The sequence below is a fragment of the Diuraphis noxia genome, unplaced genomic scaffold, assembly GCF_037042655.1.
Source record: "Diuraphis noxia isolate RWA-SAM2 unplaced genomic scaffold, SU_Dnox_SAM2 contig0003, whole genome shotgun sequence".
Lineage (NCBI taxonomy): Eukaryota > Metazoa > Arthropoda > Insecta > Hemiptera > Aphididae > Diuraphis > Diuraphis noxia.
Window position 1 is genome coordinate 24,242,235 of NW_028301713.1, and position 25,877 is coordinate 24,268,111.

At 29.0% G+C, this 25,877-nt stretch overlaps 1 protein-coding gene, 1 long non-coding RNA gene and 1 pseudogene across 2 annotated transcripts; 1 reads left to right on the forward strand and 2 right to left on the reverse strand.

The window, feature by feature from the left end:
• Positions 1-2,735: 2,735 nt before the first annotated feature.
• On the reverse strand, positions 2,736-4,259 carry LOC149057091 (general transcription factor II-I repeat domain-containing protein 2A-like). The gene is made up of 3 exons (XM_089223285.1): positions 3,488-4,259; positions 3,262-3,403; positions 2,736-3,156 (listed from the first exon to the last, which is right to left on the reverse strand). The coding sequence occupies exons 1-3, from the start codon at positions 4,257-4,259 to the stop codon at positions 2,736-2,738; spliced, it is 1,335 nt and encodes a 444-aa protein (XP_089079411.1).
• A 980-nt stretch (positions 4,260-5,239) lies between these two features.
• Positions 5,240-9,555, reverse strand: LOC149057092 (uncharacterized). The gene is made up of 3 exons (XR_016191084.1): positions 9,352-9,555; positions 5,562-5,694; positions 5,240-5,498 (listed from the first exon to the last, which is right to left on the reverse strand). It is a non-coding gene; the product is annotated as an uncharacterized LOC149057092 (long non-coding RNA).
• A 7,274-nt stretch (positions 9,556-16,829) lies between these two features.
• On the forward strand, positions 16,830-18,628 carry LOC149057093 (uncharacterized; annotated as a pseudogene).
• Positions 18,629-25,877: the final 7,249 nt, after the last annotated feature.

The following is a 25,877-nucleotide window of genomic DNA, read 5'->3' on the forward strand; positions in this document are numbered from 1 at the left end:
TCTATAGAAGCGCATACAAAGCTACCTAAGAGATTATCTTATAGGTATACCTTATGATACAACTAATAGAAGTTTAAAAGTGTAACTAAATTCATATGAAATGAGGTAACTTGAGCCATATTAAAAATATTATTCTCACAATTGACACAATTTAACATTATGTTATTAACTATATTTTTTCAATACAATATTTATTTCAAATTTTATTATAACTTGTATATAATATACATATAACTGATATGTCTTGTTTTTATGATTTACCTATTTAAAAGGTTAATTTTTTCTTTATTTCAATTAAAAACTATTTCACATTAGTTTTGAGTTAACTATAACAAGTTAATAATCATAATTCTAAATATAGAAATTCAAATCTGGAAATCCCACATTTTTATAATATTATAAACCACTTAAATTATTTCAAATTATTTAATTGTGAATAACTTTTTTTTGTTATGTGGTACTGAGGACCGGAGAATAAACCATGTTTCCGATACTACCCCTACGGCTTTTTTGAACAAATCAATTCCAACCACAATTAGCAGCGGTTGTCCAATCTCCCACTCACTACTATTAGTTATTACAATTCATATTTTACTATTATACAGTATGGTACAATAAGGGAAACCTTGCTCTGCTAATGTTGCCTTTGGCTATGTTAGTATAACTTATCATATTGATCTTCAGTTGTCAGGATCCCTGGCTCCGATGACCTGCAGGCTCTTAGGAAATAATAATAGTGAAAGACTATGAATAGCTTAAAATTTTGAATTTAAATTTATGTAAAAAAAAAGTGGGCAGGTGGATATCACTCTGCTATAGTGCTATATAGTAGAGATGGAGAGTAGATCACTATAATGGATGTGTTAAATTTTAATTCAATGACAGATGTCATTGTATACTAAAAGTGATTCTGAATGGAGATGATTTATATATTATATTACTGATATAAATTATAATATATTTTTATTTAAAATTTATAAATTGTGTCAGATGAACATCCTTAAGTGTTCCAATGATCTCGAGCATTCAAAAATATGTCATAAAGTACCGCCTATATTTAAAATGTTAAAAGTTTGAATATATGCATTATTTAAGCACATAGGGCGAGTATGATCATCTCATATAATTAATAACTTTATTACTTACAAGAAGTTTAAAAACATCCACAGGTACCTTTCTAAAGGTAAGAACTCAACCTTGAAACCTTTAAGATTTAAACAATTTTTTAAGCTTTGAAAATATATTATACATTTCCTTGAAAGTTACAACTTTTATTTATTTTTATTACAACTCCTTCTTCTTTTGAGTAGGTACAAAGAAGATGCAGCTTTTTTGCCAATTCTCATTACAAGGTAACCTTATGATATAAATGTAGGTATAATGTTTTAAACAATTATATTAACTACACCCGTGCTTCTCAATCTTGGGCTGTGGCTATGTGACTGGGAGTTCTTGAAATATTTTCTGTTATTTAGTTATATTTTAACTGACCCTATGATTAATCCTTGTCAATAAAGTCTAATGTTAGATTACTATTATTAAATAATTATAAAATTGTAAGGGTGGCTTGACAGTTTTACATTAAATTTAGGGGGGCCTAAAACAAAAAAGGTTGAGAAATACTAAACTACACTATTAGCAATATTGCAAAATATATTATTGGAGAGTATCCACTATAGCGGATGTATATAGGAACATAACTAATTTTCTTATAAAAATATATTTGTAAAAAAATGTTTTCCTATGAATGAATTATCAATTGAACTATAAAATAAATTTACATTATTACAACATACCTATGAGTGTAATATTTTTTTTTTAAGTAGGATTATATTATACTATAGTAAAATAATGTATTTAATAAAATTATTTTATATACCTGTTAGAATATTCAGTAAATTTTAAATCTTGTATATTACAAAGAATAAAACTTATACATAGATTCACTTATATAAATATGAATATCAAATCAGTCTTAATAGGTATGTAATGAAAGCGTTGTAAAATGGATTAGTGACAATTTCCAAGATCATATTTTATTAACTGTCTAACAATATGCAATAAGTAATGATATGCTTCACATACATTTAAAAAAAAACTTTACACTTAATAAAATAATAATAGTTGTCGGCAACCTTTTACAATGAGTTACATTACATGTTTTAGGTATCTGGTATTCAACCACATTTTATCTAGGTTGATATATTATTTACATTATTATATGTAACCATGTAGCATAATAAAAAATTGTATATATATCTTATAAAATTATTATTTTTCATTGCTATTTTACTTTTTGTATAATGCTTAAAAGTGTGTTTAAGGCTATATGTACATGATCAACCGAAATTGGGAAATTAATATTTAATACAATCGACCATTATTATTCTAAAATTTGACTAGCTTGTAACCCTTGCTTTTCACTATAATTTTATCATCTATATAAGTTTGTCTATTATTAATATAAGTCAGGGGTCGCCAACCCTTTCAAACAAGTGAGCTACATTTGAATTTTTTAGTCTCAGGTGATCGACATCCAGGAGAATTTAGGTTTTTAGGAAGAGATTTGTGTTATGAGCAAAAAAAAAAGGTCTAAGCTCCAAAGAATAAATATTTATTGTTTCTTCATAATAATAATAATAATAATGTAATATTTTAAACACAAGAAAAAGTAAAAAAATTTTTTATATAAATCTGATATTGTTATTTAATTAATGTGTTTTTATTTTATTTTATTAATGTGATACCTGGCATTGGTTTTCTGCAAGTTTTGAGAATTGTGGTATATAATTAGAAACAGCTGCTCTTAAACTTGAATCCAAATTACTGTCTGTAATTCTTGAACGATATTTGTTCTTTAAGTATTTCATACTCGAAAATGTTGACTCGCATAACCAAGTTGAACCAAAAAATGAAGTTATACGAAGGGCAATGCTTCGTAGATTTGGGTATTTTTGAGTACTCGCGTGTTTCCAAAACTCCGAGGTAATCTTAAGTATTGAATCATTTTGTAACGTTATTATTTCCATTTCCAAAACTGTTATATCAAGATTAAACAAATTTCCAATTTTATTCGCTTTTGTCTCAACATCCCCAGTAAATGGATTTGATATAAACTGCGCAACTGGCTCAAGTATTTTAAAGTCGTTGAATCTTCTTTTAAATTCGGAACGTAAATGTTGAATTATATTTATATGGTTTGTAGGCTCATAAAAATTTTCAGAATAATTAATTATTGTTTCTTGAAGAGTAGGGAAATGCTGGAAATCACCATTTTTCATTTTATTTTCCCAATATGCTAATTTACTCGAAAACGCTTGAACATGTGATATCATATCAATAATTTGTTTTTCTTTTCTTTGTAACTCTAAATTTAGGAAATTAATTTTGTCAGTAATATCAACTAAAAATGAAAAATCTTCAAGCCATTTTATATTTTCTAATTCTTCATAAACAATATCAATTTCTTGTAAAAAAATTTTTTCACAAAATGATGGGGCTCCATCTGTTGTAATACTAGCTAATTTTTCAATTGGAATTTCTTCTTCTTCAACAAATTGTTTAAACGTTTTATAAATATCTTCTCCTCTAGTTCTTCCGGTAAACGATAAGACTTTAAAAAATTCTTCCTTAACAGAAAAATCGTCAAAACACATTTTAATGAAAATAGAAAGCTGTGAAGTATCAATCATATCGTTAGACTCATCCATTTGTAAACTGAAGTATGAACATTTTGATAAATCAGTCTGTAATTGAGTTTTTTGATTTGAAGATATGGCTCCAATACGACGCATTACTGTGTTACTTGATAATTGAATTGAACTAATGGCACCTAGAATTTCACTTTTGTTTTTGAAGTCCGTAAATAATGAGTCAAATGCTTCTTTAAAGGCTTCTTTAATTAATTCACCATCGGAAAACGGTTTTTTCTTCTTTGCTAATAAGTATGCTACTTTGAATGAAGTAATAGTTACATTTTGGGCTAATTTATTTGGATTTTTAAAAACAGACTGCTCTTGGTTCAGTTTTAATTTCATTGTTTTTAGCTTATCTTGTCGTAAGCTGGAATGAGTTGGAAACTTTAAATCAAAATCTGCATGTTTAGTCCGGTAATGTCTTTCTATGTTTCCACGTTTGAAAATAGAAAGAGTATCTCGGCATATTAAACACACGCACTTGCCTTTAATGCCAACAAAAAAAAACTCCAACTCCCATTCCTGATTAAAATGATAAGTTTTACACTTTTTATTTGCATTCATTTTATTTGTTGTAAATTCTAAATAAATTTGCAACTTATTAACGAAAATATACGGAAGATATACGCGTTGCACACTTGCACGTGACGACTAATTGACGTTCGAGCTATAAGCCTATAACTGACAATAATTCTGACTATGTATTATGATTAACCGATAATGGTAAATTCTAAGAATACAATATAGCAATCCGCATTATCCGATTCGACCGATAATGGTAAAATTAATTTTTATAACGATCGACCTACATTCCTAGAAAGATCGACCAGTCGATCGACTGGTTGGCGACCCCTGATATAAGTGATAAAGATAATTCAAAAAATGTATTTTGCATTAGTTAATCCTAGAAGAAAAAAATATATAGTCGGTATATCTCTATCAAAAATGTTTGTCACCTTGGCTTCATACGAAATTGGTACCTATTCATTTGTTTCTTATATTTTAATTAACCATTACCTAAGTTTTAAATTTTATTATATGAAATATTAATGATACAATATTAAAATAAAAGTTTATTATTGAATACCTATGTAGTTATTATTATTATTAGTACATTTTTATTAGGAAGACAAATTTTTGTTGGTTCATAAGAAACAAATAATCCAGTATCATTTAATTTTATGACTGTACCAAAGTATAAAACTTTAAAATCATAATATTATACACACTCTAATTGAAAAATAATATTTAGTAATTATATAGTCATTAAATTATAAATTCATTTTCCATTTAGTTTTAAACAGATGATATGGATTGGATAAGATAATCTTGTTAGATTGATACTATTAATTGCATTAATATGTAAATGTATAATAGTTTTTAATAATAGAGTAAAAAAGTATTTTTACAGTAACAATAATATTACTTTGATGCATTAATAAAACTCATTATTGACTATGTATTATTGTTGTTAAAATTACAATAAATATTTATGACACTTGTAGAATAGTTTTATAGAAGACAATAAATAATAATGCTATTAATTCTTTACTATTTGTTTTATTATTTTGTTTTTATAAACATTGTACAATGGTAGATAAAAACATTTTAAACATCATAGTTATTAGTAACGGTTCAAACTTATTCTGTCATTATGATTGAGTGGATTGTCATTCTTCCATTTTTGAAGTTTAGCAATAAATAAAGCTTTTATACCAATAGGCACATGAGGAAACATTGACATCAATTCATGTATTTGACGCTCTTGTATGATCTTTAATAATGGTACGGTGATCAATTCATCTGAACAAAAAAGAACGATTAAAGAAAAATACGCTTCATCATGATTTGATTTAAATTTATTACCAATAAACGTTTCATAAAAGAACTCCATCTTCCACTCATGTAATAAATTCTTCAAGCCTTGACGTTCTTCTATTGGATAGGTAAATGTAAAGGTATCTATTGATGGCATGATTACTTGAATGTTATTTTATTCCTGTTGGAATAAAATATTGAAGTAAGAACTCTTAATTAAAAAAAAAAAGTTGTATTAACATCAATTAAAATGTTATTTTCATTAAATTGTATTATCAGGCAATGAATTATAAACACATTTATCTTATAAAGTTGTATTTTCTATCATTATCGCTGGTTTGGTATAACCACCATACCTTAAATCTAACAGCACATTCATAAGCAGTGCCTGCCTGGGTTCATTTTTTTTAGTCGGCTAGAATTTAAAAAGGCCCCTGACCAATAAGACTAATAGCAAATGTGCAAATGCAAATGGCTATGGGCCTTTTTACAGTTTTACATTTTTAAAGATACCTAATCATTTTGAAGTTCTACTACCCCCCCTCTTCCAAAAAAATGTATAATATGTAACTATTTTTGTAAGTACCTTATTTAGGTTTCAATTAACTTTACCCCTTTGGCTTTGGCATTATAAAAACAAATAACAAAATATCTATAATGTTACCTATTCAACATTGCTGTTGATGCATATACTATAATAAGGTATAATAGGTATAATAGGTATAGGTATTTGTATCATTCTCTACTAGTCTACATACCGGATACTTCATATTATAATATATAAGGACCTGATTAATATTATTCATATTAATTGTGTGTGCTAAACAACTTTTGAGTGTCTACCACCGCATTATTATATAATATTTAATATTCAAATAAATAATAAATAATATTCAATATTTTAATAAATTTTAATAAATAATAATTAATAAATGATCAAATAAGTCTGTAAGTACATTTAAAATAATATAATCTCAATCGGGTAATGGCTCTGGCTGTAAGGGCCCATTTAGCCAAAGGCCTAGTCGGCAATCGCCGACTCGCCGACCTGGCCAGGTCGCCACTGTTCATAAGCAGTAAAAAGAATCATATTAACTGTTACTATTTAAAAGAAAAAAAGTGTTATGAAAACTATATTACATATAGGTATTGAAAAAATGTAGTTTGGGAATCATCACCATTCTTTTTAAAATTATAAAATATGCTCGTACCAAAATGAACTGGACAGATTATACCCATATATTTTTAGTTTAAATAATAGTAGCTGATAGAATTACTAAGCCTCTAACATACAGATTAATCTAAGTATAAAATACAAATTATTTCCAGATGAATTTTAATTGTAAATATAGAAAAACCTCTAAACAAACATGATGATAACCAAAACATTAACAATAATAGGTCTACTTTATGGTATCAATTTTTTTTTAAGACACTTGAAGAAATTTAAAAAAAAAGATTGATGTGATAATTAGAAAAGTTTGAACTTCCCTCCAAACATCAATTTGGTTTTAGCCCGAGTATTAGAACAGAAAAAGACCTTTATAGGGTAGCTAAGTTAATGAATCACTCGACAATGGTAAAAAAAAAACTCTAGCGATATTTTTAGATATTGCAAATGCTTTTTATTCCGTTGATCATTCAATACTCATTGATTTACTACCGAATTTGGTGTATACTTGAACTGGTTTAAAAGCTTTTTACTAAACAGGAAACAAAAAGTTAAAATTAATGAAATAACTGGTGACTATTTGTCTAAAGATTGTGGTGTATCACAGGGGAATGTTTTTGGTCCAACTTTATTTATCTTATATAATGTATATAAATAAAATTTATAATCTAAACATCAACGGTTTAATTGTTACATATGCAGATGAAACTTGTTTTCTCTTTTCAGCTGACTACTGGTGTTATGTTCTTATAAAAGCATCTATTGGTTTCAAAAAAACAATTAATCATCTTAATCATAGGAATTGTCACTAAACTGTAAAAATTAATAAATTTAATGAATTTCTCAATCAACAATTTTGAAAATAGTTTTGATGAATTTCCTATATACTTTAGTTCCAATCTTATCCTATGTGACAATACAACATGCATGGTTCTAGTACTCGATATCTAAATTTATTCATTGACTGTAATATGAGCCATCTCATACAATATAAATTAAAATATGTTGTGCCAACAAATAATAAGAGAACTATTTACCTACCTCTATATCAGGCTATTTGTTCATATAGTTAATTGGTGTGGGATGATTTAAGTTAAAATGTACTAAGGTCCTTGCAATTACATCAGAAATAAATTATCCGTATTTGTCTTCAAAAACGAGAATTAGAAGGTTCTACCAATCTAAACTTTAAAACTCTTAATGTTCTTTCAGTGAAACTTTTGTATAATGAAAAAATATGAATTATGTGGACAGTAAGACACTAAGGTATCGGGTTGATCACACAGCAATTGTAAACAAAAGGAAATATAGAGTATATAATATATTTATTTTGTTAATATCTTTTAACTATTGTTAATAATTTTATCATTATTTATTGTAATATGGTGCAAATGTGACAATTGATTATGTACTAACTTTCTTTGTTCAAGCCATATTATACTGTATCTCAGGTTCCCAGAAAATAAAATGTTGCACAATTTTTGATATTAACAATGTATTAAAAGTTTTTCAATCTTAAAAAAAAAATTATGAATGGTTTTAAATCATTTTATTTTCTAATCTGAATTATTTCAGATTGGATACATATTATATCACTCCATTATATTTATCTGAATATTGTCAAGTTTCATTGCCATACGAATAAATAAATAATTGCCAAAAATATAATTTATTTTAATAAAATAATATAATATGAAATTATATGAGTACAAAGAAATTATAATAAAATATGAATACCAATAAAGTATAATAAAACATCAATACAAAAAAAAATTATAATAAAGTATTAATACCAATACAATATGAATACCAAAAAAATTATTATATATAAAAAATATTTTTATGATGGAAGCATTGAGATAAATATAATAGTATACGATTGCGGAATCGGTACATCCCGACCGCCGCCGCAGTCTGCCGGCCGACCGTTGGCGTATGATAACCGAAAAGTACCGACAATTTTTTATGAATTTCTAGCTTAAAATAATTTGCGAATTTTCGTGATTTTTACGTATGTTGTCGAAATTTGAACTTTGAATGCTTGTAAAAAAAAATGGTGACTGTGTATTTCTTTTATTTTTCAACTGCTATTGTAAAAATATATTAGGAGCCTTGTATTAAATTTTTAAGCTTTTCTACCTAACAAATAAATGTTTATCGATATTTATAGAAAAAAAACTAAAAAAGTTGAAAAATTAAAATTGTCTCGTAAATTTAAAATAAATTACATTAATTTGATATTATAAAGTTCAACTGAATTTTCAAAATCTAGTATTGTAATACCTATTGGCATCGATGCCTACATTCGGTGGTGGGTATTCCGTTGGTGGTTAAATTAAACATTTTAACATAAACTACATAACATATCAAGTAAATTATTTTTAACCATTGTATTAATACTTGTTTTGAGAGTGTGAGTGGTGAGTAATAGAAATATAATTTGCATAATTTTTGACATCACTGTACATAATACATATTCACCACAATACCTATATTATTGTTAAATTAGGTAGGTAAGTACCTATATTTAAATATATATTTTACAAATAGCATTAATTGAAGATTTAGGGTAGAATGCGTCATAATAAGATAACAAGTAATAAGTATAGATGATTTCATGCTTTAATAAATTACCATTAATCAAAACTAATTGTACTTTGTACTTACCAGTGAACAATATGCTGTAGAACTGTAGACCTGGTAAATTTCTAGCTTCAAGACAAAAATCAAAATCAAAACCTAATAAAAATGTAAAATGAAAATTGAAAGACTTGTAGTAATCAATATAGTGAGTAATCAATATCGATATGGTCATGTGAAGTCGTGAAGATGAACAACAATATTCGTGCCTATTAAGCAGGTTACCTAGTTACTTGCTTACTGCGCATGCTTACTCAAAAACTCAGAACAAACGATAAATTACATCCCAAATACATTGATAAAGAATTCACGATTAACTCGTTTCTTCCATGTTCGGTGTATATATAATGTGCAGAACGATTTTGTTGACATGCCTCATGCAGTTATACCACTAGACACCTGTTTATTAATTATTTTTTATTTTAGTCCTGCGCGGCTGCGCTCATGTAGGTCGTGGTTGTATACGTCATGACAATTAAGTCTTATTTGTCATGATTAGGTTAGTTGTCGTCGATCAGAAAGGACACTTAAAGCAAGGAACGTTTTGCATGTATTGGGTGTGGTGGCCGTCATTTTCTTATTTATGCTGCCAGAGAATTTGTTAGGTTATGAAATTTCAAATTAAGTTGTTATGAATACTATCAGACATCGAGTTTGTATACATGTGATCATGTGAAATTGTGAACTATCGCTATTTCACAATTCACTTTTCACATGTTATTCTGTGCTTGTGCTAATTGTTATTTGCATTAATTAAAATATTTTTTTTTGTCAATTGTTTGTGGTTGTTGGTGTTTTAATTTTTACAATGAATTCATCAAATACTTCAAAGAATTACATTAAATGTTCATATTCAGGTTGTCAAAACAAAATGGCTCAAAATCGTAACGTTAGTTATTTTTCTCTTCCGAGGGATCCAACTAAGTATGTATAATAAAATGAATTCATTATATAGAAAAATGTAATAAAAACTAAAAAATAATTGTTAATCATAGCCGTGTCAAATGGATTGAAAATTGTGGTATCACAATTCCTGATTCTTACATAAAAAAATCCTTAAAGGTGTGTGGCGAACACTTTGAACACAAAATGTTTTTAAATGATCTTCAAAATAGACTTCAGAGTCATGCAATACCGAGACATTTTATAAGTGAGTGTACAGTTTCATTTTTATATTAGATTCTTTTATGATGTTTGAAAATGAAATATACTGTATAGTTTATATTATATTTTAGATGATATACCATCTTCTTCCAGCAGCATTTCAGGTAAACTTGATTTTTGTTCTACTGTTGACAATAATTTATTTAATGCTCTAGAAGAATGTGAGACAACAATTCTTTCTTCGCCAAATATGCTGGCTCTACCATTGGATTCTAGAACACCAAGTAATTATCATATTATTTATTTATCATATGTTACTATTACTTATTCTTCTAACATTGATTTCAACAAATTCATTTGTTAGGTAATTTGCTTGCAATGACTGAATATGATTTCACACCACACCATAAACAGTCTATGAACTGATCATTCATATTTTTCTCTTGACTCTGAGTCAAATTGTAAGTTATACCTGTACTTAGTTTTTACTGTATACAATTACAAATACCTCCTGTTTAATTAGCTTATAATATTTTATGTTCAACAATATATTTTTATCATAATTTAACCCTTTAAGGTGTATTGATAATGTAATGTTGCTTGTTTCATTCTCCATTTCATCTATTCTGGGCTTGAAAATTTTACTACATACAGTTGTATTACTACATCACCACTAAGAGTGCTATATGTCCTATGAAGGCTGATAAATGAACACTTGTGCAACAAAAGCATAGAAAATTGAAAATATATTATGATTTAAGAAATAAAATTCAACATTTTATATTGTATAATGACTTATATTATGTTCTAAGTTATTTGTATGCATGTATTTAAATACTTTCTTTTTTTCAAATACAATTATTAATATTATTAAATACTGTCATTTTAAAATTTCTTATTCCAAAAAATATATGAAATATGTTAATTCACTATATTATCATACAATTTTATAAATTATAATGCTTATTATAATTCATTCAGTGTTACAAATTAAAATGTACAAATAATAATTCATTGCTGTTCATCCATTTCACAATTGACTTATTAGGATCCCAATCGTACAAGGGAGGCATATTATATATTATAATGAATATATAAGTACAATGTACATATTACTCTTAGTTCAAACGCTAATGGAGGAACGTAATGGAATACATTTTATTAAATTAGATTTAAAAAATATCAATGTTTTGTTCATAATTTCTGAAAATAAATGTCAAATGGTACGTATTATGTTATAAGCACATAGACATATAAAATTAAAAATTTGAATCATAAAAAATAATATATAATATAAAAACAAAGATAAATATTTTAAACTTGTATAAAACCATTTTTACTAAATTTATACAATAACACAATACATTAGTTAACATTTAATTTTAGACTATAGGTCTAACTTGGTCAATTTTTATTTTATTTTAATATATTTTTTTTTTGAACTGTTTTAAAAAATATGTTCAACAAAATGGCTATCTTAAAAATTTAAAATTCTTAAATGCATAAAAAAATTAGTTTGAAAATTTTTGAATTAAAAAAAAAAAATGTATGCCATTCAATTAGAATTTTCATACTTCGTACTGTAAAAAAGAATCGTGTTTAAATATATTGATTTTACATAGAGATATTAAGGGTGATACGGGACTTCTTGGACATACTGTGTATATATATATATAATAAGAAATTTTTATATTACAATACTTAGGTATATTTCTACTACTAAATGAAATGGGTTTATAACATTATAGTTAACCTAATGTACTCTATAGTCTGTATCACTGTTATCACAGTTAATCATTCCAAAATTAAATATTCATATTCATAATTTTATTTAATATGAATATGTTTAAGTAGTTTTTTTTTAAAATATTGTTTTCTCTGAAGCTTAACTATTGTAACTGTAGTGTTTGTTCCATGACAGTCTTCATAACCTAAAAAGGAATTATTACGATTTGTTACTCTTTTGTCATGTAACTTTGTTAAGACACTTAATATTTAAGAAGGGTTGTTATACCTCTCGGAAAACCGGGACTATCACCCATAGGCGCCCGCAGAAATTCTTCTAGGAGGGGGGCAATGTTAAGATTTGAGGATAAATATTATAATTTTACTAGGTGTTTTAAAATAATAACCTTTTTTTTATTATACTCGTATACAATATAAAAAAAATATTTTGAAAAAACCAGGGGGGGCAAATGCCCCAGCTTGTCCCCCCCCTGCGGGCGCCTATGCTGTCACCAGTTTTTTACTTTAAGTGTACAGAATATAAATTTCGGGACACCCATGTCACATATATCCTGGTCTTATTGATTGAAAAATTAAAACGAGTATAATTGAAGACTGAAGTAGGTAGTTACCTAGGTAATTGTTTTTAAAGTCCAATAAATGATTTATAAATATTGTAGATGACGTTCAGATAAGATAATAATATATAATACTTATACGGCATAAATCGATGCTTAAGCAGAATAAGTATTGCTTAAGCTGATTTTGATAATTTAAAAAATAAAAAAATTGTGATATAACTAAAAGCAATGCCTAAAGTAGGTTTCGACTAACCTTAAGATCAAGTAATACTTTTTATCCTTTTTGCCAAAATCTCGTTAATGAATCATATTTGAGTCATAAGTATAGCTTAAAATTAAAAAATACACCAATACTTATTGTTAAGTATTGTCTACGTATGAATCGGCCCTTACTGTTTTACTAACCATAAGTAATAACTAATATAAATACTCAAACACAATAATGAAACGCACTATAACGGAATCAAAAATATTTATGCTATAATAAATAGGCTTAAATATATATTGTACGTATAATATGTATGATACATAACTACTGTAGTTGTTTTCTTTATATCGAATATTGTATGATATATGATATACCATATACATTTATTATGACGTTTATTTTATAATTTCCAATCTAAAAGTTCTTTGATCTTAGTTGATAAGATCTATATTTCCAAAGTTAATATTTAAAAAAAAATTTAATTACGTATAGGTAAGATGTAATTTCATAAAATGCTATAATATCATACATATTAGTATATTACTTTCTATTGGTAACTCTTGTCTCTTTTCTCGATCACATTATGTATTCGTATTCTACGAGTTGTAGAGTTAATTATTGATTTTGATAATTCAAATTTAGAAGGTTCAGTGTTATCACAGAACAATACCGTTTAGGCTAATGTTAAACTTTTGTAACTGAAAAATATACAATTATTTATTTCGTAAACAGATTTAGTGATGAAACTGTCTTGAGTTATGCTGAGCATGCAGATTTGCAGTTTGTTAGTAAATAAAATAGATATTTCTAAAAGTCTGTAATTTTTTTTCTTTAAACAGAGCTTATCCAAAACTTGATAATTTAAAAATCGTTATTCTACTATATGAATTGCTAAAGTTTATTGAAATACTAACTCCTTCAATATTGGTCGTATCTTCTTAAAATGCTTGCTGGCGCAGTGACACCTCTAAATCAAATTTCAGTTCTTAAAAAACTCGCGTCTCGATTTTAAGATTAAGAAATTGGCCAAACAGATTTTCCCGCCTTTTTTTTTTTTAAATTGAACATTTAACCCCTTAATAATTGACTTATACTTTTTAAATCTGGGAAATAGTTTAAGGAACGATTCTACTTTGACCCTTGAAGATTATAGGCAGATAGGACTAATATTAAAGAATTTGGTTTTGTTGTTGGATATATTGAAAACGCGTAGGATATAATAAAAATTAAAAAAAATTAGTATTTTTACAAAAATCCATAAAAAATGATAGAATTTGACAAGTTAGATAATTTTGAATGAGTAAACCATTTTTATACGGGAATGTGCAATAGTTTTAGAGGAAAATAGGAAATAGCTGGTGAAATACATAAGCGCAAAAATATGATAAAAAAAAAGTCGTATTGTACAAAAGCGTCAAAATCCTAGGTAGCTGTGTACCACGATTATAGATATTAAGAGGACGCCACACCCGAAACCCACATGTGTTGTCTCCGTCTTACAAATGTGTAACATAGCAAATTTTACGCTTTTACTTTAATTTTAGCTTTAGCTAACTTCGTTAGTTTAAAATTTAGACTTCTTATAAAAATTAAAGATTTTTATTATTTTCTTGGGTATCTCATTGGCTTTTTATTATGTTTTAATTTTAAAGGGAGTTATGATTAAAATTGTAAACTGTTTTTATATCTTTAAATACTTGTAACTATTTCAAAAACCAAAATACAATAAAAAGCCCATAAGATGTCCTAGAAAATTAATTTACCTTCAATTTTTATAAGAGGTATGGTTTTCAGTTATGCTCTAACTACGAGTTAGTACAATTTTCTTGTCGTATATGATAATTATTGAAGTGTCGTAGTTTTGAACTATTAAAATAAGACAAAACAATTTTTAAAATCAAGTGTTTGCGGGAATTTAATTCTGGTTACTAAAAAAATACTCCCCCATATTTACGCCACTGATTTAACATGTTTTTTTACAAATATATTTATAAAAGAAATTAATCTTCCGGCGGGCAGGAAATCTAGTTTTTCTTATAACGTACGTTATTACCGCGTTGTGTGATCGGTATAATTAAAATATATGCGTTTTGTATTGATAACGGCGTGCTGTGTTCTGTGCACAGACTTCTATACTTACTAGATAAGTAACTCTTATAATATTTACATTGTTATCAGTGAAGCTGGCACGGGGATGACCGCCATCTTTTCGGTTGGCAAAACATTGGTTGGCATATACAAAATGTACCTATAAGGAATAATTAATGAAATTATAAATTTTTTTAAAGGTGATATAATAACAATAATGACAAAATGATCTATATAAAATATTTTTTTTTTTTTTGTTACAAACAACAAGTCTAGAAATAATAAAATACAATACAACATCAATTAATATTTACCATAAATACATATATAATATTGCATACTATTTGCCAACCGAGAAAATGGCGGAACCCGGCTTCAACTAATGCATGGAGTTACTTATCTAGTTATTATAGAAGTCTGTGGTTCTGTGTAGCCGTATCACCGCATGTTGCGGTGGAAACCCGCTGAATACGGCAACACCGAGTCTTGTGGCCTGTTCTATTTAAAACTAAACGGTCCCTACAAAAACCCAACGCATGTAGTGACACCTCAAGTCATAGGCGCCCGCAGAAATTTTTCTAGGAGGGGGGGGGCAATGTTAAGATTTGAGGATAAATATTATAATTTTACTAGGTGTTTTAAAATAATAACCTTTTTTTATTATACTCGTATACAATATAAAAAAAATATTTTGAAAAAACCAGGGGGGGCAAATGCCCCAGCTTGTCCCCCCCTGCGGGCGCCTATGCCTCAAGTAATCACATGCGTTAATAACTCATAGTGTTTTCCGAGATTAACAGCCCAAATATAGTGTATGTGTATTATAACCTAAATCTTGATTTATTGTCATTTGTTAATTGTTTCTACAGTTTTGTACGTCTTGTTTGGTCATCTAAGTATAGTGTATTATAACCTATAAATCTTGATTCATTATTCATTGACATTTGTCTACATTTTTGTACGTGTCATTTGGTCATTAAAATACAATACCATTTAACTTCATCATTTTTATATTTTTATTTTTATTAAAATTGAAATTGTTAAAATTATTTTACATTTTTTTGCTTTCTTGCTTGTTTGTTTTTTGTTTTGAAATGGATCACGAAGGTTTCCACTATATAGTAAATAAAACTCGTGGAGGTAAACGGTAAGTCATAATCAAATTTTCATTATTTTATTGATGTCAAACAATTACAGTTATACACAAAAAATAGTTGGTTAAAATGTTATTCCTAACATAATCATTATTCATTATAGTTACTATAACTGTGCTACACCTCATGTGTACTGCAAAGGCACAGCTATACAAATGGAAGATGGCACTATTGTAACTAAAAAAGCTCACGCGCATGAAGCTCATGGTCCAATGTTTAATGAGCAAGAAGCTATAAAACGTTTTAGGAGTTCTTTAATTGAAAGATCAAAGACAGAGACTACGCCTCTTAAAGTTATATATGATGAAGAACTAGTTAGGTAAGGGTAATTTATAATGCATTTTAAGATTGTTAAATACAAACAATATTTTATGAAACATAAATTTGATAGGAATCCGGATGCAGCATTGGTTTATAGTTGGCCTACAGCAGAGTCTTCCATACGACAGTCGCGAAGAAGTGTTTTTCCAGCAGTACGCGAGTTGGGAGAATACTTGGATTTAAATGCTGATAGGTAAGATTTTAACTAACAAAATTAAAAATTATTAACTGATGTAATTTAAATATCTCATTTATAGGTATCAATGTAACAATTCTAACTTTTATCAAGAATGGATAGTTGATAATGATGGGAAATATAGTGTAATGTTTGCATGCTAAGAAACTATTAGTGCTGTAGTTCATCAGGGGGCCACGGAACTACACGCTGATGCTACGTTCAAAGTAGTTCCATCAATGCCCCATTGTAGACACTGTTTATGTTGCATTTGATCCTTTAAAATCATGTAAAAAATTATTATTAATTACCATTCATTTAAATTTAAAATTTAAATATTAAACTACCTACATGCATTTGTCTAGTCTGTTCCTGTATGCTTTGTGCATATAGAAAAGTTTTGGAACGATTTCGTAGTAAATTTCCTGAAGTCAAACCATTGTCAATTATGATAGACTTTGAAACAGCACTCTGAAATGTTTTTTCTGATATATATCCAGAAGCGACAATATCTTCTTGTTGGTTCCATTTTTTACAGGTTTGACATTTTTCTTGAATCATATTGTTGATTTTAATTTAAATAATTTATTATTAATAATAAATTATTTAGAGTTTGCAAAAAAATATTAAAAAGATGGGCTACTCAAATTATGTGCAACAACAGAGAGAAGCTAAAATGTGCTTGAGAATGTGTGCAGTATTAGCACTATTGCCTGCTCATCAAATTGAGCAGGGATTTCAAGATGTAAAAATGGCCCAAAATAATGGTGTTTTGATGCCAAGATTTTTCACATATTTTTCAAGGTAAATTGCGTATAATAATAATACACATGTGTTATATGTTTTATTATCATTGGAAAATAAAATGTTCTCAATATAACCTAATAGTATAATTTGTATAGTTTTTGGATAACTCGAAAAGGTCCAGAGTGTTTTTCGGTATATAACCAAACATAAATAATTAAAATTAAATTTTGATTACACCTAGATCACCTGAAAAACATTTCAATAAAGCAGCATATTAATTAATCAATTGGCAGATGGAATGGTCACGACACGCAATACCAAAATGAAATTTGTTTTAAACACCCTATGTATTAAACTTTCAACAGGTCTACTATCTACAGGAGCAATTACAATAAAATAATTTTTACTTCAGTGCTCATACTGTGTTGATGGGTATCTCACAAGAGAATTAAATTGGCACGATGCAACTAATGGCATGTATATAATATTTAAAAAATTAAACAACCTTTGATAAATTCTTTTCAATATCCAATCAAACAAAATTAAAATTAAGAGAATTAATTATAAATAAAATACTTCAACACTCCTTTTAGAATCTAAATCTAACATAGTTATCATATAATCAAGCTTTAGTTATTTTTATTTTTATTTTATTTTCATGTGTTTGCAAAACAATGGCCGATTATACCTTCAGTATTGTGAATATTTATCGAGTAAATTACTTTCAAATATATTACTTTGTAAATAAAATGTCTACACCACCAAATCCCAAATTATTTGCATAGGTAGTAAATATAAATAAATTACTATAAATAGTTAAAAATATTGCAACATCTACCTAAATTATTGCTAACAACAACACTGGTTTTATTTTTATAGATTCTGAAGATGACCTATACGATGAAACGTTAAACGCTCCACTTCCTGCAATACCAGATGCTGAAGCTGCCATATTGAATATTCTTGCTATGAATAATGGAGAAGGTGAGAACATGCAATATCAAATTTCGACTAAATTTTTATTTCTCAGCAATGAACAAACCTAAAATATGAATGTTTCAAATAAATATATGTTTATTAAATGAACATGGTTTCTACTTACTATTAAAACAATTTTTGTATTAAACTCTTAGATTCTGAAGATGACTGTCTAGGACATTTCGGCGTTGCTATCTCGGCGTGGCCATTTTTTATGCTATAAAAATTATGAATAAAAATATTCAGGTCATCATACTTAAATTATGTGCTATTCCTCTTAAAAAACTCATGATATTACGATTATCATAATCGCTGACTAATTTTAAAATAAATTTATCAACGTCGATTTATTTTTTATTTATTTTTTATGGACTTTTGCCTGTTTCTATCTGCAAAAGAAGGTGTTTCGACCACTTTGTATTCTCATGAAAGTGAGATAAATGCTAACATTATGTTATCTAAACGCGATTAAAATAATTTTATGAAAAAAATGACTATACGCCGAAATAGACCCACGCCAAACGGCCGTACGCCGAAATGGCAACGCCGAGATGGTCACGCCGAGATTGTCACGCCGAAATGTCCAGATCCGTGAAGATGAGGTCCAAGATGGACAATGAATGCACTTCCCCATTCAGTACCAAATGCTGAATTTGATAGAAATCCAGGTGTCATTGATATAGATGGTGTGCAGTTTGCATTAAATAATATTACAATAAATTGTTTTTACTTTAATTCAAAAACAATCAACTAAAATATTTTTAATATTATATTTATTTTCATACTTTCATAATTAGGTCCAGAACAAAATGAAAATGAAACTGACACTGTTAATAATGAGGCAGATTTTTTTGTCCCAGAAGATTTAGCTGTTGCTTTTTGGGTAGAAAACTATGCAAAAGGTAATGAAGATGAAGTTCCATATGCCCCCATCCCTCAAAACATAGGAGATCATTTACCCCAGGGAAATGAAGAGGACATTTGTGTGATCTGCAGGGATAGTCCTAGAACACATGCCCTGGTACCATGTGGCCATAAGGTGTTCAGTGTTGTGTATTGACTGTGTGTCGACTTGGATTTTGAACGATGTCCAATATGCAATAACAATTTTACTCTTGCTATACGAATATGGCGATAGTTTAAGAAATAGATTAGAACAAAACTGAATTGACTACTTACTTACTTATCTAATTTGATGTTTTTCATTTTCTATAGTTTAATATGTTTAAACGTATTCAATGGCTCCTTGAGAAATAACTGAAGTAGGTATGATACATGATCATTGACTGTACTGTGTATTAGTATATTATCACTTAAGTGCCAACTCTACAATTTTCTATAAAAAAGGTGGTGCATGAAGGTAAATATTAAACATAACAAAATGCCAAGTGATAAGTTTAAAAGTTTAATTTTTTAGTAATAGAAAAATATTTTAAATCATTTGTAAAATGCACCAAAATATAAATGGTAGTATGGTACCTACATAAATGTATATCATATTATTAAAAATTTTAGGTAAAAATGTTATATAAGACATTTATAAATTATGTTGTGATGCATTAAATATAACTGGATAAAAATTCATTTTAAAAGTTATAAAAAAATATACTTAAAAATAAAAGGACGCTATTAGTAGGTGTAGTTAATAATTATAGGATATATTATATATACATCAGCATAAATTCGAGGGGAAATAGTGAATACTATGAAAATTACAATAGTATAATATATTAGTAAGATATTATTAATAGTAATTAATACTTACCGAACTGAATAGGTAATTTGTGTACAATGAATATGGTCCAAAATACTACAAATTATTTTTATTGACGAAAAAAAGGATTTAGCTTCATATTTTTGATCGGTATATATGATTAAACTTGTGAAGAACACGTTTTTAAAAGTTTGTGCTTTCAGAAAAAACACACAATATCAATCCTTTTCTAACATTGTTTTCTACCTAAGTATGTATTTTTGTTTTATAAAATGACCGTGATAACAGTTTGTTTGAACTTGAACGTTAGATTATAATGATCATAATATGTTATGAATAGTGCTACTGGCTAAATAATTAAAGCCAACATAGCAAGGTGAATTATTGTGGTACTTGCTCATGCATAATAGATATCACTCGCCTACAAGACTAGACAGTGTATGGTAGGTGCCAGGTGGGTCAGTTATAATAATATCTCTCCTTTAATCAGAGCTAGCGCAATTTATGAGAATAAATTTGCAACCTAATTTATAGAACAATTTGTATGGTATAAATCACGGTTATCTACACAGGTTGGAGCTCGGGACCTTATCACTTGTCGAAGTGGCGACTATAGGAACTATTAGCGCTAGCTGTACTTGGCCCGATATGGCAGTATATTATTATAAATTATAATACTTACTATTAATATTACCTATAATATATTATAATGTATAATAAATTATATATAAAATATATGTATATTTTTTACTTTTCATACTTACAATTTCAAATTATATCATTTAACAGTTTTGTTTTTTAACTTTTCCTTCACAAAACTGTACATAAGTAATATTGTTTGTTCATTGGAAGGTAATTAGGGAAAGGGGTCATTATGATTACTTTTGAGTTTTGAATATTAGGTACTTAAAATTAATTTTTACCATTTTAACTCAAAAGCATTCATATATAAATGCATTTAGTAATTAAAATTATTATCAATATATTGTGGTAGATGACAATCTCATAAATATTTTTATCACCAGAAATAGGCCCCAAAAAAAAACTTCAATATCCACATATACATGTAATATCAAAAATTATACTCAAAATCTCATTTGAAACTACAAGTACCTATTACTAATAAAGTCTCACCAATTATGTAATTGAAAGTCACAGTAGTCACTGACCTAGTTGAGTCAAGCTACTTTTTTTTCTCGTGTCAGGCATCATACTGGTAATTATAAGTTAGTAATCTAGACTAGTTTATATAACTGGTTTACAATTTAAAACATACATAAGTAAATAATATACAATAAAATAAAATTTGGTAGAGTAAGTGTTTCGACTAGATGTTTTCATTTGCCCAGTACTGGGCCACGTCCATTGCTTTCTGGTTAGCATTAGTTAAGTCTTCTAGCGTGCAAGGTTCTGGTGCCAATGGGCATACCAATAAATGTGTCATCGTCTGAATTGTTCCACAATGGCAAGATGTCTCCTGATCATTGAGGTATCCCCATTTCAGCATGTTATCCTTAGATCTTCCTACTCCCACTCTCAGTCGGTTTAATGTCTTCCACACATGCCATTGTAGTACGTGCCCTGGAGGTAAGTGTTCCGCAGGTTCAATCCAGCCTCTAATGTCCTCTGTTTTATCTTTCCATGCATTTATTCTACTCTGGGAGGGGTCATTTTCTAAGGCACTAGAGACTCTGAGAAAGCTTTTCCTCGACTTTAGTCGAGAGATTGTAGTCGTCTGTCCGTACATAGGATGTCTCGGGTCGTTTGCCTGTTTTTGTCTTTCCAAGTTAGTGGAGATTAGTCGTCTTATTGATGGCGCTATGCCTGCCAATAAGTATACTTTTTCAATAGGTATGTTTTTGAGGCATCCTGTTACAATACGACATGCATCATTTAGAGCAGTATCTATTTTTTTTTACATGAGTTGATCTTCCCCATACTTCTCATGCGTATTCCCCGACTGAAAAACAGAGGGACATTGCAGATACCCGTAGGGTGTGGGGTTGTGCTCCCCATTTTGATCCTATCAGTTTTCGGAGTAAACCGTTGCGTGTGTTTATCTTTTTACTTGTCTTTTCGCAGTGATATTTGTACGTTAAAGTTCTGTCAAGAGTAACTCGTGTTATATACTCGTGTATCGCAGTGTAGTAGTGCCTCACCTTCCCATGTTATTTCCAATTTACGGTTGGCTTCCCTGTTTCTCAGATGAAATGCGCAAAGAAGTGTCCTATTCGGGTTTGGTTTAAAGTGGTTACTTGTATAATATTTGCTCGTGTGTTCCAAGACGTTAGTGAGCTTTTCTTCAATTGTCTCAAAATTGTTATCCTGCACAGCTATTGCTGCGTCGTCTGCATATATAAAATGTTTAATTTTATCGTCATTTGATATATATTGGTCATTTGTATAGATATTAAAAAGTGTTGGAGCAAGAACACTACCTTGCGGTAGTCCGTTTTTCGAGTTTCTCCATCTGCTGTGTTTCCCTGCCAGAGTGACAAAGAATCGTCTGTTACTCATCAGAGACTCAATAATTTGCGTTAGATTAAAATCCTGTGTAAGTTTGTATATTTTTTCTAACAGTAAGCCATGGTTGACCGTGTCATAGGCCGCCGAGAGGTCTATGAAAGCCACGCCGGTTATTTGTTTTCTCTCAAAACCGTCCTCAATGTGTTGGGTAAGGTTAAGTATTTGTCCTGTGCAGGACTTACCTGGGCGGAAGCCAGCTTGTTCTTTTATTAATTTTTCATCTATGGCTGGACCTAATCTGTTCAGTAAAATCCGTTCATACAGTTTATAAGTGTGGCATAGCAGAGAAACTGGTCGATAGCTGGATGGTAGGTCAGGATTCTTTCCAGGCTTTAGTAAGGCTATTATTTTTGATTTTCTCCACACTTTAGGTAGTTTTAGCGTATCTCTGATATTATTAAAGAGGTCTAATAGCCATCTTTTTGTCCTGTTTCCAAAGCGCCGAATTTGTTCCGTACACATGTCATCTATACCAGCCGCTTTCCCGTTTTTTAGCGTCTTTATGGCAGCTTCCAGTTTATGTCTAAAAAGGTACCTCCTAAACCCATATTTTCGTTTTCCTTACGTCTTTTGATCTTTGGTTTAGGCATTCTCGGTTTCTTCACCTCAGTTTTGCCATTTATTAGTAAGTTGTGGGTTATTTGATTAGGTGTAACTATAGGTATATTGGGTTTTTGTGTGGGGTCATTGTTCAATCGCTTATAAGGTCCCAGGCTTTCTTGCTGCTTCGTTTCATATCTAGTTCTGCTAAAATATCACACCATTTCTTCCTTTTCTCGTCTGTAAGTAGTTTCAATAATTTATCTCCCTCTTCAATAGTTTCTTCATCAAATGGGTTTGCTTCAAACATTCCCGTGTATTTATTCAATGTATCCGTTAATTCTGGTGTTAGCGCTGGTATGTATCGCGTTCGGCAGCTTCTTGGTATGTTTCTCCTAGATATATACTTTACTAATTCATTAAATGCGTCGTAATTCTCGGGTATTGATTCTATACTGTATATCATATTATCTAGATCTTTTGAGAAACCATTCCAGTTCGCCTTCTTAAAGTTGTATCTTCTTCTAAATGGAATTTCATGTGGTTTAACCATTTCCATTATTTTAAGCACTATAGGACGAAGTTGTGTGTGTGGTATAGGGTTTCCAATCTCCTTAATACATTGTGATTCTATTATGTCGCTTGCAAAAATTATATCAGGGTTGTACCCTCTTCTCCATCTACCACTATTAAAAGACGTGGGAAGCTTCTGATCGTGGACTAGTACTAGTTTATTAGTCTCTGCCCATAGTTCAACCTCGTGTCCGTTTTCGTCAGTTTCTTCATATCCCCAACTAGTGTGGTGACTATTAAAATCTCCTATGACAAAATTTATTTTTTGTGCGTTAAAGTTAGGGGGTTTTTTAAATGTGAACTGGGCATTTGGAGATTTGTATATAGAGGTCACTGTACATTTGTCCATTTCTATAGTAAGTATTTCGATGTCGTTTTCTTCTGTAAAGTAAGCTGACGTTACCTGAATAGTAGGTCGTACAAATATTGCGCTCCCATACTTTTTATGGGGTCTGATGTTTACAAGTTTCATTCCAATTATTTTCGGAGTTTTCATTACTTCGGTCCTATGAGTTTCTTGTATACATAGGACGTCACACTTAGTCTCTTTACACATTACCGCGAGTAGGTCCTCTTTGTTTGAGTTAATCCCCTCAATATTACATGAGGTTATCGTCAGAGATGGCCCTGAAAAGGGTCTTTTTAAAAGTCGTCTAGGTGGAGTGGACATAGTATGAGTATGAGTATGAGCCTGGGTGTGGAAGAATTAGCCAGTGGACTGTTAGATTCACTGTTGCCTGGGGAACACCGCGTAGAGGTTTCTTCCTTGTCCCCCAGTCAAGCTATGAAAGTGAAGATTCATGTAGCCTGGAAAATAAATTAAGTATGTTAAATAAATTCATTGTCATTGCAATTTGTTTGTTAAATAAGCATAGAAATAAGCATATTTAGCATTCACTTTGCACTTTAATTAATTTTATAAGTACCTACATTGATATTTATAAAAATTATGAATTGTATAATTTAGCAATTTTTTTCTTTTCTCTTGCAACTTTTTGGAATTTGAGATTTTCTTGGTATGTATGCTAGCGCTTTCTCATTTGTAAGTAATACACTATAACTTCAGAAGCAACTTCAATTTTATCAAATAGAACAGCTGAATTTAAAATTTAAATTATTTTGAGTTATATCATTGATTACATTTTCAAATACATAAAAATCATTAGTGTTTTGCAAAAGAGCGTTCAACAATGTTTAAAAATTCAAATAAAGCAGTATTTGGATACACCAGCTTCCCCTTTGTTTTTAAATTAACTAGTTCGGCGCAGGGATGATCAGCGTTGCCTTCTTTAAAATAACTTGTGCACTCATTATACTTTTGCTTTTTTAAAATTTGTTTAGTCACATACCCACAAATATAGTAGATGAAACAATCTCTGGTATTATTTTCCATGCTATTTTCAACTTGAGGAAGCACATCACATGGTTCCCATAGGCCATCTTCAATTAATTGATCTAATTTTACTTTGAGTTGGTTAATTTTTTCAGTTCGTTGAAAAGATTTATTATGAAAAATTTCTTTTAAGTCAGATAGAGAAATTTTAGGAGCATCCATAGTTGTAATTGTACAGTTGTCATGTTTAGGAAGCTTAAGCACAGAATAAACAGAAAGAATTTTATATAGATGTAGAAAAGTTGGAGTTGTTGGGTGATCGTTTGGCCCACACGATTGTCTTATAATGTCAAAGGATTTCTGTAATAAAATAAGTTATACTATACAAATTTTCATTTTAATAAAACAACAATAAACAGACGAATTAAAATACTAAAAAATACCGTAAAAATCATTTTATTCATCAAAAATTATTTTTTCTGGCTTTTATTTCTGTGAAGTGCGAACTTTTCAATAATGTCGTCATAGTCTACATTTTCACACAAATCACGTTCAATTGAAATAATTTCCAAATCAGAAAGTCGGTCTTGCACCATTGTTGTTATCAAATAATTCTTAATGATTTTTAACTTGAAGAAACTTCTCTCAGCACTTGCAGTGGTTATCGGAAGAGTTAATAATATTCTAAATTCTTAACGCGATAGAAATATTTGGAAATGAACTACATGTTGATTCTATTAAATCAAGAAACTCGGTACTGGTTTTTTGTTTGTTCAAAATTCTAAA

Excerpts from the sequence above, each read along its gene's own strand:
- LOC149057091 (XM_089223285.1), bottom strand. The coding sequence starts at position 4,259 with ATGAATGCAAATAAAAAGTGTAAAACTTATCATTTTAATCAGGAATGG. Across the intron at positions 3,404-3,487 it reads AGATGGAGCCCCATCATTTT|TTGATATTACTGACAAAATT; the intron begins GTGAAAAAATTT and ends TTTCATTTTTAG. Across the intron at positions 3,157-3,261 it reads ATGAAAAATGGTGATTTCCA|AAGATTCAACGACTTTAAAA; the intron begins GCATTTCCCTAC and ends CGAATTTAAAAG.